The sequence below is a fragment of the Lepidochelys olivacea genome (genome assembly GCF_965140295.1).
Source record: "Lepidochelys olivacea isolate rLepOli2 genome assembly, chromosome: 3".
In the NCBI taxonomy this organism is placed as follows: Eukaryota; Metazoa; Chordata; order Testudines; family Cheloniidae; genus Lepidochelys; species Lepidochelys olivacea.
In genome coordinates this window covers 16,465,848-16,485,504 of record NC_140413.1, presented here as the reverse complement: position 1 = coordinate 16,485,504, position 19,657 = coordinate 16,465,848, and the positions used below count along the sequence as shown (strand labels likewise).

The following is a 19,657-nucleotide window of genomic DNA, read 5'->3' as shown; positions in this document are numbered from 1 at the left end:
TTGTTTCCTATCTTTTAACCAGTGACCAATCCATGAAAGGACCTTCCCTCTTATCCCATGACAGTTTACTTTGAGTAAGAGCCTTTGGAGAAGGACCTTGTCAAAGGCTCTCTGAAAATCTAAGTACACTATACCCACTAGATTCCCTCTTGTCCACACGCTTGTTGACCCCCTCAAAGAATTCCAGTAGATTGGTGAGGCATGATTTCTCTTTACAAAAACAATGTAATGTCCCAACAAATGATGTTCATCTATGTGTCTGACAACTTTGTTCTTTACTATAGTTTCAACCAATTTGCCTGGTACTGAAGTCGGGCTTACTGGCCTGTAATTGCCGGGATCATCTCTGGAGCCCTTTATAAAAGTTGGCGTCACATTAGTTATCCTCCAGTCATTTGGTACAGAAGTTGATTTAAATGATAGGGTACAGACTACAGTTAGTAGTTCTGCAATTTCATATTTGAGTTCCTTCAGAACCCTTGGGTGAATACCAACTGGCCCTGGTGACTTATTACTGTTGAGTTTTTCAATTTGTTCCAAAACTACCTCGAATGACACCTCATATTAAACCATCTGAAAAATTCTCCAAAATCAGGGGGGAAACGGACTGAGATTAAGTGTTCTGCCCACAAATTAGTTTTTGGGATTACTTGCAATTTGATAGAATGCATGCTAGAGTGAAAGGAGAAAGGAGTTTTGCCATGTAATACTACTCGGCTTGAGTTAATTAGCACAGGAGACAGTGTCTACAACCCAAGGGATATGAAGTCACAAGATGAAGTCACATCTGTACCACAGAGAACCCTGTGGTCTCCTTTACTATCAGAAAAAGGCCTCCTTAGACTTCTTGAGAGAGAGAACACTCTTCAATGAGTCTTCAAAGAGGTGTCAGTTGAGGAGATGCAGGATTTAGCAATTTTACCAAACAGAAGAAATCTGAATGAACCAGAGAGTGACAATCTGCTATCCTGTCAGAAAACCTTGGATTCTCAAAAGAAATGACCCTAGAAACATTTCTTAAGTATCAGCAGAAGCCTGGAATTCTCAGAGACTTCAGGATGTGAGACAGAGCTTCTCTAAAAAGATTTCCAGGATACAACAGCACTTCCAGCAAGGATTTTGGAGTCTGGTCAAGAACAACAGGCTCTATGCTGGCTACTATGGAAACAGCTATAAACATTTCCTTCTGATCTAAATTATCTCTCATAAACGTCTCACGCTTTGTAAGGCACTCTCCCTTCATTATGCTGAGAGTCAAGCCTCTGGAAGCATCTCAAGGTTGTACAGATCTAGAAATGCATTAGGGTTCTATTGAAAGCAGTTTTAACCTTACTTTCCAAAGTGTTCTTGGAACAGATGCTCAATGGACCAGGAAAGCAGATATTAATCATATCTGACGTCTAATACTTGCACCCTCCCCTAACTTAACTGCTGACGAATGTCTTGCATTTGTCTCTTCTATCTTAGATTATAAATTCTTTAGGAAAGGGAACATAACTGGGAACATAACTGTTTGTACAGCACTATGCAAACTCACAATGCCATAAAAATGATTTTTAGTACCACTCAACGCAGGACAAGGTACATAAAATATTAAAAGAAAATCGAGCTAAGAGCTCCACTGAACAGACATGTTTCCTTTACTCGAGATAGGAAAATGAATTTTTGATTGCTCAGACAGAACTGACCCTCTAACAAAGGAGATGACATCACAAATTTGGCTGATTTCTCCTGCCTCCTTCTGCAGATAAGAGATCATAGTGTTCAGTGTTCAAAATGGCCTAAAAGATGCAGGATGACCACCACCCGACAATGCCAGTGAACCACCCTGCACTCCAGGTATTATGTTGCTGCACTCAGAGCTTCACCAGAGAACTGCAAAATGGCAGAACAGCAAAGTCCTTTCTTCGGTGGAATTTTATGGTGAACAAAACATTCTGTAACTTCTGCATTTTACAGTGGGCCAAACTCTGCTCTCAGATGCAAGTGCACAGGGCTTCTACAGAATGCAATATAAACGTTTTGCACATATCTGCAGGCAGAATTTGACTAGGGTACGCCTTCCCTACAGAGCGCTCTAGCTGGTGAGCAGGACCATGAAACCTGTCACTCCCCTCCTCCTCCTCCCACCACCCGACTCTTAAAGTGATAGTTTGCAGTTCCGATACAGTCCTCAATATAGCACAGCTACATCCATGGAACCACAATGAAGTCAGAGGGCCAAGTTCTGCTCAGATATAAACCTACAGTGACTGCAGTGGAGTGCCCCACCCATCACCCAGGTCTCCATAGGCCCTAAAAAAAAAATTTCAAGCAACACTGAGTAAAAGTGGTGAGGAAACAAGTATTATAAGCCATTGATCTTAGGTACCTTATATAATGCAAGGAAAGGGGGTGCTACATACTCTTTTTGAAGCTTTTGGATTGAGGATGGGGTTGAAATCCTCCTGCTGGAAGACCGTAGGTGCTCATGCGCTGCACAAGGCTTGCTACAGTTCCATGCCTCTCCCTCTTGATTGGCAAACCATCATCCTTAGGTTCAGGGTCCTTCTTAACTTCCTGGTAAAAAAAAAAGAGAAGGCAGAACAGATTTACAAAACTGAGGGGTAATTTAAGTTAGCTGAAAGATCATAGGATTCCTTCTGAGACATTCCCTAGTCTATTGTAGACTCAAGTACTCATTTTCCATGGTGTAACGGATAAAACACTTTCCAGTTATACATCATCTGTCATCCAAGCATCTCAAGATACTTTTAACATGAATCCTCCCTACACCCTTGTAAGTTAGATGTTGTATGGAATTAACAGATAGGTAAACTGAGGTACCCAGAGAGTCCAGAAGCAGGAAAAGAAACCAGGTGTCCTGAATTCTGGTCAACTACTCCAATCTCTATACAAAAACAACTGCATGCACTGAAATCTGGGAAAATCAATATAAAAGCTGCATTACAACATATTTGTGCTTTGTCAGTATTTCAATGTAAATTGTGAAGAAGAAGATTTTTAAAATATTTTCAGTATCACCTATTCTTTTTACCATTTATATTATAGCAGTTCCTATAGTCCTCAATCATGGACCCATGCTGCAGGGTATTTTATAAACCATTCAATAAGAGAGAGAGTCCCTGCCCCAAAGAACTTACAGTCTTGGTTAATGACAAGATGCAACGTATAAAATAAACAGGAGGAAAGAGAAGATGAGCTAATATAAGCATGTTTCTGCATAGATTCTCTGAACATTTAGATTGCCAAGTTCCTACCAGATATAAAATGTTTAAGATCTAATTTGGAAACAGCCCTGCAGTGAAGCCATAGGCCTAATCTGATGGCACAAGAGAGCTCTATAAATAAGAACTAACATTTTTTGACAGAAGAGACTCAATTTTTTCAGCAATTAATCCAGTGAATCAGATCACTTAAACACTATAGTGCTTTCATTTGTAAAAAGAATTACTACTTTGAATAAAGTAAATATGCACCCTGAAAGTTTATTACATGCTCAGTAGTTCCTGACAAGCTACTAGAAAATATAAAGAGAAACTCTTGCATATAACATCAGCACTGAATGGTCACTGAATGGTTATCACCTCCACTACTGAATTCAGCAACCAGTGCTGTAGAATTAGATGTAGTACTTAAAATAACAGAAAAATAGTTGAAGCAATGCACACTTATTTACTAAGTGATATCAGTTGAATCCTTAAATGGGGGCATGAGTCTTGTTTATATATTGAAATACTATTTCACTAAACACATTACACACAGATCCAGCTGGAAATATATGCAGACTTCCATGTCATGAAAATCCAGCAGAGCTACTCAGATGGAGAGACACTGAGGCTCTCCAGGGATAATATGAAAAGGACACGGCTTTCACATCAAGGAGACTCTCTTCACTTCCTGTTGGAAGCGTTATTCACAAAAATCAAACTGAAATCAATGCTCATAATTTTTTTTGTGGGTAAAAGCTCCCTGCCCTATTCTGTGAACCCTCCTGTTTGCCTGCCTGCCTATTCAGCAGTAGCTACTGTCAAGGCTGAATCCTCACTCTGACACTCCAAGTGCAGAAAGTAGGGGCCCGCAAGGATTCTAAAAAATAATACTTGCCACTCCAGGCTTGTACTAAACTCCCAGGGTTACAGCTTTTCTCTGACCTTGGCTTGGTAAACGCTGCCACCACCCAAATGCAAAAAAACAAAAAGAGAAAAAAAAAAAACACACACACCACCACCCTTGGATCCAGGAAGAAGCACTTGGGAATTCCTCCCTGTGGGGTACCCTCAAGTCCTTTAAACCTCCTCCCCTCCCCAGGGAAAGAGCTGAGAAAGAAGAAAAAGGAAATTAGCTGTTGCTCCCAGCTAATCAAACGGCATATGCACAAACATCTTAGGACAACAAAAATCCAATCCTGTTCTTAAAAAAGGTAAATTTTATTAAAAAACAAAAAGAAAGAAAATATCTGAAATATCCCCACCTTTATCACTAGAACCTCTCTGTTTCCAGCATACATGCAATTTCTGAACATCTGTGCAGAATCTGATACTCTATGAATGAAAAGTAGTCTTAACAGAAGAACTGTAATTTCCAAACCATGCCATATCAGAATCAGAAATCTCTAAATTTGAGGTAGTATTTTATTCTTTTAAATAAAGTTCCTCTAGATTTTAAAAGAGCAATTCCAAAAAATCAAGCACCCAAAATAGCTTTCTTGGGGGTTCAGCTTAAAGGTTACAAGCAAACAAAAGCATCTGGGATTAGCACAGAGGAGATCCACAAACCAAAATAAAAAATAAACCTGATTGTGTCTAACTAAACATTCCCTAGCCCAATGACTCCTCCTAGGTATGGAAAATAACTTTTCATACCTGGTTCAAACCTTACACAGCATTCCTGCTTATAGCATGGCTGCTCCATGTCCCGGCAGCCCAGAGAGAACAACCGACAAAGGGAAAGTTTATTTCCCAATTTTAAAAAGTTTTAGCCTTCCCATTGGCTCTTTTGGTCAGGTGCCCACTTTCTTTTCTTTACCTAGTGGACTTTTTAACCCTTTACAGCTAAAGCAAGTAGAGAACAGCTAGAAAGAAGGATTTTACAGCTAACTGGTTGGCTGGGTCCATAAAAGGGAGCTACCCTCTCCCTCCCCCCCCCCGTTCATTTATCGCATGCCCCCCAAATCACAGATGGTGCTGGCCAGCCTGGTTCAGGTCGGATCCACACCGGCTGGGATTTCTTCCTGGAGGTTTAGGAAACAGAATTAATAAGATACATGCACCTCTAATTTTAATAATAATTACATGAAGAACTATACAGTACTTTTTACATTTCAAGGACTACAACGACTTAGAATGCAGGGACATTTTTACCCAGCTGATTCTGGGAAACCTTCCCAGGAGAGTGCATCAGCCACTTTGTTAGAGGCTCCTGAAATGCGTTGTATTTCAAAATTAAAGTCTTGAAGAGCTAAACTCCACAGAAGAAGTTGTTTGTTAGTCTCTGACTGCGTGAAGCCACTTCAGTGCAACGTGGTCAGTCTGCAGATGGAACCGCCGTCCCCAAATATATGGGCGCAGCTTCTCCAGAGCATACACAATGGCGTAACATTCTTTGTTCTTTTCTTTGGAAAAGAAGCCCTTGAGGAATTCCACCATGATTTCAACAATTTCCATCCCACCATCAACCTCAGCCTGGTCCAATCCACACACGAGATCCACTTCCTGGACACTACAGTGCTAATAAACGATGGTCACATAAACACCACCCTATACCGGAAACCTACTGACTGCTATTCCTACCTACATGCCTCCAGCTTTCACCCTGACCACACCACACGATCCATCGTCTACAGCCAAGCTCTGCGATACAACTGCATTTCCTCCAACCCCTCAAACAGAGACAGACACCTACAAGATCTCTATCATGAAAGTCGCTATTTTACAACAAAAAAACTTCAAATCCAGACTCCAGCGAGAAACTGCTGAATTGGAATTCATTTGCAAATTGGATACAATTAACTTAGGCTTGAATAGAGACTGGGAGTGGCTTAGTCATTATGCAAGGTACCCTATTTCCCCTTGTTTTTTCCTCCCCCACCCCGACATTCTTGTTAAACCCTGGATTTGTGCTGAAAATGGCCCACCTTGATTATCATACACATTGTAAGGAGAGTGGTCACTTTAGATAAGCTATTACCAGCAGGAGAGTGGGGTGGGAGGAGGTATTTTTTCATGCTTTGTGCGTATATAATAAGATCTTCTACACTTTCCACAGTATGCATCCGATGAAGTGAGCTGTAGCTCACAAAAGCTTATGCTCAAATAAATTGGTTAGTCTCTAAGGTGCCACAAGTACTCCTTTTCTTTTTGCGAATACAGACTAACACGGCTGTTACTCTGAAACCAGTATTAAACCTGTGTCAAAGTCAGATTCAAGACTCACTGAATTTGTCAGACCACTCTGTTTATTAGCAAAGCGCTTTGCCAATGCACCCAGATATATGTGAGCCCCCTCAAAAGCTCAAGCTAACTTATTTATACAGATAAGCCAAAGCCAATTTAACATAGGAGATAAAAGGAAGCAGAAACTGACAAATATACATACATATCTTATTTGCATACAAACGTTTACCAATCTCCTAGCTCAGTAGGAGCTCTAAGTTAATTAGTTTGAGAACCCATTGTCTCACACGCCTTAATGTTTCTCTTCTTGACAACTATATTTCAACAAACCTTTCAAGCAGCATTTCTTTAATGAATTATAATTTCAATATGATTCATTCTACTTTCACAATCCCTCCTTTTGGTCAAGCTACGCAATGACCAACAATTACTGGGTTCCACATATCAATCGTTCTTTATCTCTTTGTTCATCGGTGATATTTAAAATCATAAAATTAGCACTCTGGTTTGGGGCAGCTATCTGTGTAGCATGCCTGACACAATTTTGGATACAACAGGAAAGTAACTGAAAACATACAAAAATTATTAGGATTCCAAACAGGAGAGTTAGGGCTCCCTGAACCAAACCAGTTTCCTATGCCAGAGAAATTGAAAAGGTTACTAAGCCCTGGTCTACACTAGGACTTTAGGTCGAATTTAGCAGCGTTAAATCGATGTAAACCTGCACCTGTCCACACGATGAAGCCCTTTATTTCGACTTAAAGGGCTCTTAAAATCAATTTCCTTACTCCACCCCTGACAAGTGGATTAGCGCTTAAATCGGCCTTGCTGGGTCGAATTTGGGGTACTGTGGACACAATTCGACGGTATTGGCCTCCGGGAGCTATTCCAGAGTGCTCCATTGTGACTGCTCTGGACAGCACTCTCAACTCAGATGCACGATTGTTTGCCATTGCTCTGACGCAGGGAAGGGCGACTGACGACACGGCTTACAGGGTTGGCTTACAGGGAGCTAAAATCAACAAAGGGGGTGGCTTTACATCAAGGAGTATTTCAGGCAGGACTTCACGGAGGGTTCCAATAAGAAATGGTGCACCTAAGTTATTGTTCTTATTGGAACAAGGAGGTTAGTCTGGCCTCTGACTGATACATGGCTAGATTTACCCCACTGCACCTTCTCTGTGAGTGACTGCAGTGTGACCTAGAGGAATGAGTCCCCTAGATGGGGGGTGGAGAGGAGGGAAGTTTGCAAATTTATTTATTTATTTGTTTATTTCTTGTTTTGATCCACTCCATCTATCTTTTACATCTTTGGCTGGCAGCAGACGGTGCAGAAGGACTGCATGCCATCCACATCTCATGGCTGCCCGGCAGAAGATGGTACAATACGACTGCTAGCCATCCTCATCTCTTGCCTGCCCAGCAGAAGATGGTACAATACGACTGCTAGCCATCCTCATCTCTTGCCTGCCCGGCAGAAGATGGTTCAATAGGACTGACTGCAGGACTAAAGAGAATGACCTGATCAATATCTTGTTCAATATCTTCATAAATGATCTTTGTTCAATATCTTCATAAATGATCTGGAGGATGGTGTGGATTGCACTCTCAGCAAATTTGCGGATGATACTAAACTGGGAGGAGTGGTAGATACGCTGGAGGGGAGGGATAGGATACAGAAGGACCTAGACAAATTGGAGGATTGGGCCAAAAGAAATCTGATGAGGTTCAATAAGGATAAGTGCAGGGTCCTGCACTTAGGATGGAAGAATCCAATGCACCGCTACAGACTAGGGACCGAATGGCTAGGCAGCAGTTCTGCGGAAAAGGACCTAAGGGTGACAGTGGACGAGAAGCTGGATATGAGTCAGCAGTGTGCCCTTGTTGCCAAGAAGACCAATGGCATTTTGGGATGTATAAGTAGGGGCATAGCCAACGTGATCGTTCCCCTCTATTCGACATTGGTGAGGCCTCATCTGGAGTACTGTGTCCAGTTTTGGGCCCCACACTTCAAGAAGGATGTGGATAAATTGGAGAGAGTCCAGCGAAGGGCAACAAAAATGATTAGGGGTCTAGAACACATGACTTATGAGGAGAGGCTGAGGGAGCTGGGATTGTTTAGCCTGCAGAAGAGAAGAATGAGGGGGGATTTGATAGCTGCTTTCAACTACCTGAAAGGGGGTTCCAAAGAGGATGGCTCTAGACTGTTCTCAATGGTAGCAGATGACAGAACGAGGAGTAATGGTCTCAAGTTGCAGTGGGGGAGGTTTAGATTGGATATTAGGAATAACTTTTTCACTAAGAGGGTGGTGAAACACTGGAATGCGTTACCTAGGGAGGTGGTAGAATCTCCTTCCTTAGAGGTTTTTAAGGTCCGGCTTGACAAAGCCCTGGCTGGGATGATTTAACTGGGAATTGGTCCTGCTTCGAGCAGGGGGTTGGACTAGATGACCTTCAGGGGTCCCTTCCAACCCTGATATTCTATATTCTATGATTCTATGATCAAGTCACTCCAAATTTAGTCCCTGCGCCCATGTCTGCCCAGGCGCTCCTGATCGACCTCACACAGGCGACCAGGAGCACCTCGGACATGACGATGACGGCTACCAGTCCTACTGCACCATCTGCTGCCACAAGGCAATGGGTTGTTGCTGCTGTGTAGCAATGCAGTACCGCATCTGCCAGCACCCAGGAGACATACAGTGACAGTGAGCTGAGCGGGCTCCATGCTTGCCGTGGTATGGCGTCTGCACAGGTAACTCAGGAAAAAAGGCACGAAACAATTGTCTGCCCTTGCTTTCATGGAGGGAGGGAGGGAACGGGGGCCTGACGATATGTACCCAGAACCACCTGCGACAATGTTTTAGCCCCATCAGGATCTCAACCCAGAATTCCAATGGGCAGCAGAGACTGCGGGAACTGTGGGATAGCTACCCACAGTGCAACGCTCCGGAAGTCGACTCTAGTCTCGGTACTGTGGAAGCACTCCGCTGAGTTAATGCCCTTAATGCACGTAGAGCATTTTCTGTGGGGACACACACACTCGAATATATAAAACCGATTTCTAAAAAACAGACTTCTATAAATTCGACCTAATTTCGTAGTGTAGACATACCCTTCGCCACTTCCATAAAGAACTTGGTTCTTGGTGGGGAAGATATGCGATTTGTTCTAAGGGGATAGCACGATCTATTACCTCATTGGTGTTGTCTGGTATATACACACAGCAGTGTTTTCCAATGAGAGCACAAGTCCCTCCTTTTGCTGCCAGCACTATGTCCAATGCCTGACGGTTTTGGAGGGCCATCTGTCGGATTGCCCCTGTTTCTTTGGCCAGGGCTCTTAAACTTTCTACGGTTTCATTTGCCATTATTTCAACTACTGCTTGTAACCTTAGGAGCCTTTTTGCATGGTGTATTACTCCCTGTAATGGTATGAAGGAACCGCCAATGACCTCTTCCCAGGTTAAGAGGCTTATGTTATTTACATACCATTGGGCATCTGTTAAGTTCCTTCTTTTTCGCCTGAAATTGCGGAGGCGTTCTTGAGGGAAGGTTCCTGGCACTCGGAATTGTGGGAAGAGTTGGGTGGGATAACAGATTCCTGACCCATTAGCTGGTAGTGCGGTATAAGCTCTGGTCCCACACAGCCAGTGATGGCCTATTTAGGCCAGGAAGAGTCGGTTGCACCCATTTGTCATATAGGCGTTTGCAAAGGAGAAGTAGTATCCCCAAAAGGGTACAGGGTAATTCTCCTTACGAGGAGTGGTGTTATTTGCATCACATTGAAAGATTGTATTGTTTTCACTGTAGGGGAAACATGAGATTGATTTTTCTGTTTGATCCCAGGTTGAGAAAAAATTCATATCTCCATACCCGGCCCGCTACTTTTTAGTTTTGTTTGAATAATCCCATACACCATTGGCCACAATATGCTGAAGACAACGGCTTTTCCCCAGATCCAGCCCTGTCCCATTACACACCCAACACCAATGACCCTTTCCCTCCACCACACTTATCCATTTAGATGCATTTATTCCCAGCACTTCCCAAGTGTCATTGCTGTTCCATATTTTGTTAAACAGACAAGGCCCTCCAGTGAGGTCTGGGGACTTGAGTGGGATAGCCAGGACAGGAACACCAGTTTGAGGGTGGGCTGGTATGTGGCTGCAGACCCAGCAATTAGAAATATTAATACCCACACCTGCTGCTGGATAAAAGAATTGTCATCGTGGTCTCCCCAGACCGTAAGATACCAGCAGCCGAGGAACAGGCAGAGGCGCATGTTGGAGGCAAGGCTCTTCTGGTTCTGACAACCTCAACTGAGGGAACCGCAGTCACGGTTTTATGCCCACCAGGCAGTAGGCGCTAGGCTCGCTACTGCTTTTTTTTGTTCGTCGTCTGCTTCTGGCAACCCTTACAAGAGCGTAGATTGTAAGGTATTGCAGACTGTTCCTCTATGTCTTCTTCTGGAGTCAAAATTGACTCTGCATTGTCCTGAGGTGATGATTGGTTCTCTGGGGATGGTGCCTTCTTACACTGTGAAGCATGTATCCACGCTGCAATGCCAGATAGTTTAACAGCCGTCTGTGTAGTAAGCAGTACCTGATGAGGACCCTTCCACCAGGGCTCCAAGGCGTGCTTTCGATGATGGCGCAGTACGTAGACGCAATCACCTGGCTCGAGGTTGTGGCAAGCGTCGGAGGTGGGTTCCGTGGGCCAGTAAGCTCGAACTTGTGAATGGAAATGACTTACAGCTTGCATTAGTCCCTTGAAATACTAAAGGAGAGCACTGTGAGTCAAGTTCAAATCTGGAACGGGAGTAATGGTAGTCATAGCTCACATAGGGCGTCCCATAACAATTTCAAAAGGGACTTAATTTATGCCTTTGGGATAGAGTGGATCTCATGTCCATAAGGGCTAATGGTAGGACTACTGTCCAGCTTAATCCTATAGAGTCACAAATTTTAGCAAGCTTATTCTTAAGTACACCATTTCGTCTTTCAACTGCACCTGCACTCTGTGGGTGGTAGGGACAGTGCAACCGGTGTTTGATATGCAATATACGGTCCAGGTGTTAAAAAAGTTGTCCAGTAAAATGTGTACCCCGATCACTGGACAGAGTAGCAGGAATTCCCTTGGCAGACATAATATGATTTAACAAACATTTGGTAACAGTGAGTCAGCCTTGCGACAAGGAAAGGCTTCAATCCAACCAGAGAATAAACATACCATAACCAATATAAATTCATATTGTTGACACTTAGGCATTTGTACAAAATCAAGTTCCCAGTGCAAGAATGGTGCTTGAGGCAGGCCCCAGAAACCCTGGGCCACTTTTACAGGTTTACCAATACTATGGCTTTGGCAAATGGTACAGGCTGCACAGTGGCGGGCTGCAAAAGAGCTAAAATGGGGGGCCCACCATCCTGTCTTAGTTACAGCAGAGACCATCTCCTCCTTTCCGACATGCGAAACACCATGTAGCAAGGTGGCCAGAGACGGGTAGAGCGAAAAGGGGGCTACAAAGGCGCCAGTAGGCGAGCGCCAAAGAGAATCGGGATGTAGAGAGCAACCTTGGGCAACCCAGGATTCTCTCTCGGTTTCTAGGGCAGAGTCTTGGAGCAGGGTGAGGTCAGTGAGGGATGGCAGCGGTACAGAAACAGAAAGGGAACCTAGAAATGCATCTGGGGAAGGTTCTATGGCAGCAGCATGTTTAGCAGAGGCATCAGCAAATGCATTACCCTTAGCAACATCAGTATCCGCCATTGAGTGGCCAGGGCATTTAACAATAGCTAGGGCAGCGATGTAGGGCCCATTTTTAATAGGGGTACCGGCAGAGGTAAGGAAACCCCGAGTTTGCCAGAGGGTAACAAAGTCATGTACAACCACAAAAGCGTAGCGGAGTCAGTGTAAATGGTGGCGGAGCGTCCCTCCGCCAAAATGCAGGCACGGGTGAGGGCAACTAATTCAGTGACTTGTGCGGAGGTTACAGAAGGTAAAGGCACAGCTTCCAGGGTTTCAGAGAGTGAAACTACAGCGTATCCTGCAAGGAGACTACCTTGGTCGTCTCAAAAACAGGAACTACCAGTAAATAAAACAAGGTCAGAGTTAGGGAGAGGGACATCAGAAAGGTCAGAGCACAGGACGGTGACAGCAGAGACAGTTGCAAGGCAGTCGTGGGGATCACCGTCATTAGACAAAGGAAGGAGAGTGGCAGGGTTTAACTGAGAACAACGCTTTATGGTAATATATGAAGCTGATAGTAGTAAAAGTTCATACCTGGTAAGGCGGGCAGAAGAGAGGTGGCCTGTGTTACGTTGTAGCAGGAGAGTTTCTACAGAGTGAGGGACCAGGAGGGTAAGAGGAGAGCGGAGAACAAGGGAATCAGACATTTCGACTAGGCGTGCTGCAGCAGCCACAGCACGCAGGCAGGGGGATAAGCCTTGGGCAACAGGGTCTAAAGTAGCAGAGAAATAAGCCACTGGGCGGTTCTTTTCTCCGTGCATCTGAGTAAGAACTCTAAGTGCACACCAGATTGTTCGTGGCAGGAAAGGGTAAAAGGCTTAGAATAGTCAGGCAGCCCTAAGGCAGGGGCAGAAGCCAAACCCTGTTTGAGGGAAACAAAGGCAGAATTGGCCTCAGAGGGCCACGGCATGGGGTCAGGCACAGAGAATTGAGTGAGTTCCTGGAGAGGTTTTGTAAGGGAGGCATATCGGGGAATCCACTGTCTGCAAAATCCAGCCATGCCTAAAAACTTCCGGACCTGGTGTGGGGAGCGGGGTCAGGGAAAGCTAAGGATAGCTTGGACGCAGGTGGGAGAAAGTGCACAGGAACCCTGGGAGAAGAGAAAGCCAAGGTATGTGACAGAAGCTTGACAGAGTTGTAGTTTAGAGCAAGAAGCTTTGTGACCCTTATTTGCTAGGGCAGTAAGGAGCACTAAAAAGAGTCAGACAACGAAGGGGAACAGAGGAGTAGATCATCTACATATTGGACTAGTGTGGACCTGGACAGGAAAACAAGGTCAGCAAGGTCTCGGGCTAATGCCTGGGAAAAATATGACGGGCTTTCAGTATAACCCTGGGGCAGTGTGGTCCATGTGTACTGTTGCCCCTTGTAAGAAAAGACAAACAGGAACTGGGAGTCAGGGTGAACCGGGACAGAAAAGAAAGCAGAGCACAAATCAACAACAGTAAAATGAGTTGCATCTGGTGGGATAGAAGCCAGAATTGTCGCTGGATTAGGGACAACGGGAAAGGCAGGTATGACAATGAGGTTAATGGCCCGCAGATGCTGAACAAACCGCCACGATTTACCATCAGCTTTTCAAACTGGGAGGATAGGGGTGTTACAGTGGCTGGAGCAGGGGATAATGATGCCTTGCTCCCGCAGGGCGGTCATGACTGGAGCAATTCCAGCCTCTGCTTCGGGGTTTAAAGGGCATTAAGAAAGGCGAGGCAGAGGTTTGGAGGAATCAACAATAATGCAGATGGGGTCAGTATGTAAATGGCCCACTTCAGACGGGTGAGTTGGCCACAGAGAGGATGGGACCTGTGAAATTAGCCCTGGTCTACACTAGGACTTTAGGTCGAATTTAGCAGCGTTAAATCGATTTAAACCTGCACCCGTCCACACAGTGAAGCCCTTTATTTCGACTTAAAGGGCTCTTAAAATCGATTTCCTTACTCCACCCCTGACAAGTGGATTAGCGCTTAAATCGACGTTCCCAGCTCGAATTTGGGGTACTGTGGACACAATTCGATGGTATTGGCCTCCGGGAGCTATCCCAGAGTGCTCCATTCTGACCGCTCTGGACAGCACTCTCAACTCAGATGCACTGGCCAGGTAAACAGGAAAAGAACCGCGAACTTTTGAATCTCATTTCCTGTTTGGCCAGCGTGGCAAGCTGCAGGTGACCATGCAGAGCTCATCAGCACAGGTGACCATGATGGAGTCCCAGAATTGCAAAAGAGCTCCAGCATGGACCGAACGGGAGGTACGGGATCTGATCGCTGTTTGGGGAGAGGAATCCGTGCTATCAGAACTCCATTCCAGTTTTCGAAATGCCAAAACCTTTGTGAAAATCTCCCAGGGCATGAAGGACAGAGGCCATAACAGGGACCCGAAGCAGTGCCGCGTGAAACTGAAGGAGCTGAGGCAAGCCTACCAGAAAACCAGAGAGGCGAACAGCCGCTCTGGGTCAGAGTCCCAAACATGCCGCTTCTATGATGAGCTGCATGCCATTTTAGGGGGTTCAGCCACCACTACCCCAGCCGTGTTGTTTGACTCCTTCAATGGAGATGGAGGCAATACGGAAGCAGGTTTTGGGGACGAAGAAGATGAGGAGGAGGAGGAGGTTGTAGATAGCTCACAGCAAGCAAGCGGAGAAACCGGTTTTCCCGACAGCCAGGAACTGTTTCTCACCCTAGACCTGGAGCCAGTACCCCCCGAACCCACCCAAGGCTGCCTCCTGGACCCAGCAGGCGGAGAAGGGACCTCTGGTGAGTGTACCTTTTAAAATGCTATACATGGTTTAAAAGCAAGCATGTGAAAGGATTACTTTGCCCTGGCATTTGCGGTTCTCCTAGATGTAGTCCTAAAGCCTTTGCAAAAGGTTTCTGGGGAGGGCAGCCTTATTTCGTCCTTCATGGTAGGACACTTTTATCACTCCAGGCCAGTAACACATACTCGGGAATCACTGTAGAACAAAGCATTGCAGTGTATGTTTGCTGGCATTCAACCAAAATCCGTTCTTTCTCTCTCTGTGTTATCCTCAGGAGAGTGAGATATAATTCATGGTCACCTGGTTGAAATAGGGTGCTTTTCTTCAGGGACACTCAGTATAGCCCATTCCTGCTGTGCTGTTTGCCTGTGGCTGAACAGAAATGTTCCCCGCTGTTAGCCACGGGGAGCGGGGAGGGTTGAGGGGGTAGTCACGCGGTGGGAGGAGGCAAAATGCGACCTTGTAACGAAAGCACATGTGCTATGTATGTAATGTTAACAGCAAGGTTTACCCTGAAAGAGTGTAGCGACTATTTTATAAAATGTGTCTTTTTAAATACCGCTGTCCCTTTTTTTTTCTCCACCAGCTGGATGTGTTTCAATGATCACAGGATCTTCTCCTTCCCAGAGGCTAGTGAAGCTTAGAAAGAAAAAAAAACGCACTCGAGATGAAATGTTCTCCGAGCTAATGTTGTCCTCCCACACTGACAGAGCACAGACGAATGCGTGGAGGCAAATAATGTCAGAGTGCAGGAAAGCACAAAATGACCGAGAGGAGAGGTGGAGGACTGAAGAGAGTAAGTGGCGGGCTGAAGACAGGGCTGAAGCTCAAATGTGGCGGCAGCGTGATGAGAGGAGGCAGGATTCAATGCTGAGGCTGCTGCAGGACCAAACCAGAATGCTCCAGTGTATGGTTGAGCTGCAGCAAAGGCAGCTGGAGCACAGACTGCCACTGCTGCCCCTCTGTAACCAACCGCCCTCCTCCCCAAGTTCCATAGCCTCCACACCCAGACGCCCAAGAACGCAGTGGGGGGGCCTCCGGCCAACCAGCCACTCCACAACAGAGGATTGCCCAAAAAAAAGAAGGCTGTCATTCAATAAATTTTAAAGTTGTAAACTTTTAAAGTGCTGTGCTTAAAGTGCTGTGTGGCATTTTCCTTCCCTCCTCCACCACCCCTCCTGGGATACCTTGGTAGTCATCCCCCTATTTGTGTGATGAATGAATAACGAATGCATGACTGTGAAGCAGCAATGACTTTATTGCCTCTGCAAGCGGTGATTAAAGGGAGGAGGGGAGGGTGGTTAGCTTACAGGGAAGTAGAGTGAACCAAGGGGCGGGGGGTTTCATCAAGGAGAAACAAACAGAACTTTCACACTGTAGCCTGGCCAGTCATGAAACTGGTTTTCAAAGCTTCTCTGATGCGTACCGCGCCCTCCTGAGCTCTTCTAACCGCCCTGGTGTCTGGCTGCGCGTAACCAGCAGCCAGGCGATTTGCCTCAATCTCCCACCCCGCCATAAACGTCTCCCCCTTACTCTCACAGATATTGTGGAGCACACAGCAAGCAGTAATAACAGTGGGAATATTGGTTTCGCTGAGGTCTAAGCGAGTCAGTAAACTGCGCCAGCGCGCCTTTAAACGTCCAAATGCACATTCTACCACCATTCTGCACTTGCTCAGCCTGTAGTTGAACAGCTCCTGACTACTGTCCAGGCTGCCTGTGTACGGCTTCATGAGCCATGGCATTAAGGGGTAGGCTGGGTCCCCAAGGATACATATAGGCATTTCAACATCCCCAACAGTTATTTTCTGGTCTGGGAAGAAAGTCCCTTCCTGCAGCTTTTGAAACAGACCAGAGTTCCTGAAGATGCGAGCGTCATGCACCTTTCCCGGCCATCCCACGTTGATGTTGGTGAAACATCCCTTGTGATCCACCAGAGCTTGCAGCACTATCGAAAAGTACCCCTTGCGGTTTATGTACTCGCCGGCTTGGTGCTCCGGTGCCAAGATAGGGATATGGGTTCCGTCTATAGCCCCACCACAGTTAGGGAATCCCATTGCAGCAAAGCCATCCACTATGACCTGCACATTTCCCAGGGTCACTACCCTTGATATCAGCAGATCTTTGATTGCGTGAGCTACTTGCATCACAGCAGCCCCAGCAGTAGATTTGCCCACTCCAAATTGATTCCCAACTGACCGGTAGCTGTCTGGCGTTGCAAGCTTCCACAGGGCTATCGCCACTCGCTTCTCAACTGTGAGGGCTGCTCTCATCCTGGTATTCATGCGCTTCAGGGCAGGGGAAAGCAAGTCACAAAGTTCCATGAAAGTGCCCTTACGCATGCGAAAGTTTCGCAGCCACTGGGAATCGTCCCAGACCTGCAACACTATGCGGTCCCACCAGTCTGTGCTTGTTTCCCGAGCCCAGAATCGGCGTTCCACAGCATAAACCTGCCCCATTAGCACCATGATGCATGCATTGGCAGGGCCCATGCTTTCAGAGAAATCTGTGTCCATGTCCTGATCACTCACGGGACCGCGCTGACATCGCCTCCTCGCCCGGTATCGCGTTGCCATGTTCTGGTGCTGCATATACTGCTGGATAATGCGTGTGGTGGTTGATGTGCTCCTAATTGCCAAAATGAGCTCAGCGGCCTCCATGCTTGCCTTGGTATGGCGTCCGCACAGAAAGAAGGCGCGGAACGATTGTCTGCCGTTGCTCTGACGGAGGGAGGGGCGACTGACGACACGGCTTACAGGGTTGGCTTCAGGGAGCTAAAATCAACCAAGGGTGTGCCTGTACATCAAGGAGTATTTCAGGCAGGACTGCACGGAGGGTTCCAATAAGAAATGGTGCACCAAAGTTATCGTTCTTATTGGAACAAGGACGTTAGCCTGGCCTCTGATTGATACATGGCTAGATTAACCTCGCTGCGCCTTCTCTGTGACTGACTGCAGTGTGATCTAGACAGGGGAGGAGGAAAATGAGTCCAAAACAAATCTGGTCTATTTCTTGTTCTGACCCACTCCATCGATCCTTTACATCTTTGGCTGGCAGCAGACAAAAAAGGCGCGAAATGATTGTCTGCCCTTGCTTTCACGGGGGGAGGGAGGGTGGGAACGGGGTCCTGACGATATGTACCCAGAACCACCCGCGACAATGTTTTAGCCCCATCAGGCACTGGGATATCAACCCAGAATTCCAATGGGCAGCGGAGACTGCGGGAACTGTGGGATAGCTACCCACAGTGCAACGCTCCAGAAGTCGACGCTTGCCTCGGTACTGTGGAAGCGCTCCGCCGAGTTAATGCACTTAATGCACTTAGAGCATTTTCTGTGGGGACACACACACTCGAATATATAAAACCGATTTAAAAAAAACCGACTTCTATAAATTCGACCTAATTTCGTAGTGTAGACATACCCTTAGATGTTCAAGGGACGGGTCCAATGGGCAGCAGGGGACCAGAGTGGAAAGGGGACTTTCAGACAGCAGGGAGGCTACAGAATCACTCAGAGAGGACTGGGGGATTTGTAAGTAGACACCATTCGGGGAACGGTAGATGGTACAGCCAAGTTTACATAACAGGTCCCAACCCAAAAGGTTCACCAGAGTGGAATCCGAGAGGAGGAATGCATGGTCCGCGGAAAGGGGACCAACCTGAACTGTTAGAGGTTTTGAAAGGGGATAAGGGGTTGGGACTCCCCTAATGCCCACAGTGGATATGGTTTTTTTCGGAGTGGGGAACCTCAGGCAGGTCAGCAGTATGAACTGCAGAGAGCGAAGCTCCCGTATCAACAAGGAAAGGGAGAGAAAGATCATTAATAGTCAAAACACATTCACCCGTGGGAGTGAGAGGTAGTCAAGGAGCTAAAATTTCCTGAGGTTCCCTGGTGTTCTGTCATTGCTGTGGGACAAAGTAAGTCTGGGGACTGTCGGGCTGTGCCGACAGGGTGTCTAGCTGGTTGTTTACAGAGCTATTAGGCCGGCACGGACACTCTTTTTCCAATATCCGGGTTGTTTACAGTAATTACAAACACCCCTAAAACCCAAAAATCCAGTTCCACGTCCCCTCCCGTGACCAGGTCCCCCTCCCGGGTACTGTTTACCTTACCCTGAATAATGCTGTATTTGCAGGGCCATTAACTTTTGGGAAGATTGTTCCTCCTTGCCCTTTTGAGTGAGATGGCAGTGTTCTGCCACTGATTGCAATTTATCCATGGTTTCAGTTTCCCACCCAACACCTATTTGCTTTAGCACACTGCCAACAGCAGGTAGGAGGCCATTAACAAACGCATGAGCCAGGGCGCCCTTCCCATTTTCACCGGGTTGCTGTATACCAGAATGTTGCAGAAAAACATCAGCCAGTCGGGTGTGATAGTCACTCGGACTTTCTCCCTGTCACTGTTTACAGCAACGTATGGCTGTCCAGTTTGTTTTTGGAGTCCATACTCGAGGGATGGCCTCATGTAGGTTTTTAGCTCGGTCTTTACACTTTTTCCGGTATTCAGCGTCAGGACCGGTGTCTGGTAAAGTTGAATGGCGCTCACTGATGGGCCAATTGGCTGCTGTGAGCCATTTTCCATGCTCGCTAGGGGTTACAAGTAGCTTGCACAGCTGCAGGAGGTCTGCCGCATAGGTGCCGCACACTAACAAAAATTCCATAGGTGCCGCACACTAACAAAAATTCCTCTGCAAATGTGGTAGGATTTTCCAGGTGCTTTGGAAAGCCTTTTACAATTGAAAGGAGCTCTGTATGAG

At 46.2% G+C, this 19,657-nt stretch overlaps 1 protein-coding gene across 1 annotated transcript in view; it reads right to left on the bottom strand.

Annotated features, from left to right (window-relative positions):
* The window catches only part of CD2AP (CD2 associated protein), a 160,506-nt gene that overhangs the window by 81,252 nt on the left and 59,597 nt on the right, over nt 1–19,657 (bottom strand). The window contains exon 3 of the mRNA XM_084624761.1: nt 2,406–2,559. Coding sequence (XP_084480887.1) covers nt 2,406–2,559 — 154 coding nt within the window. The remainder of the gene's footprint in view (nt 1–2,405; nt 2,560–19,657) is intronic.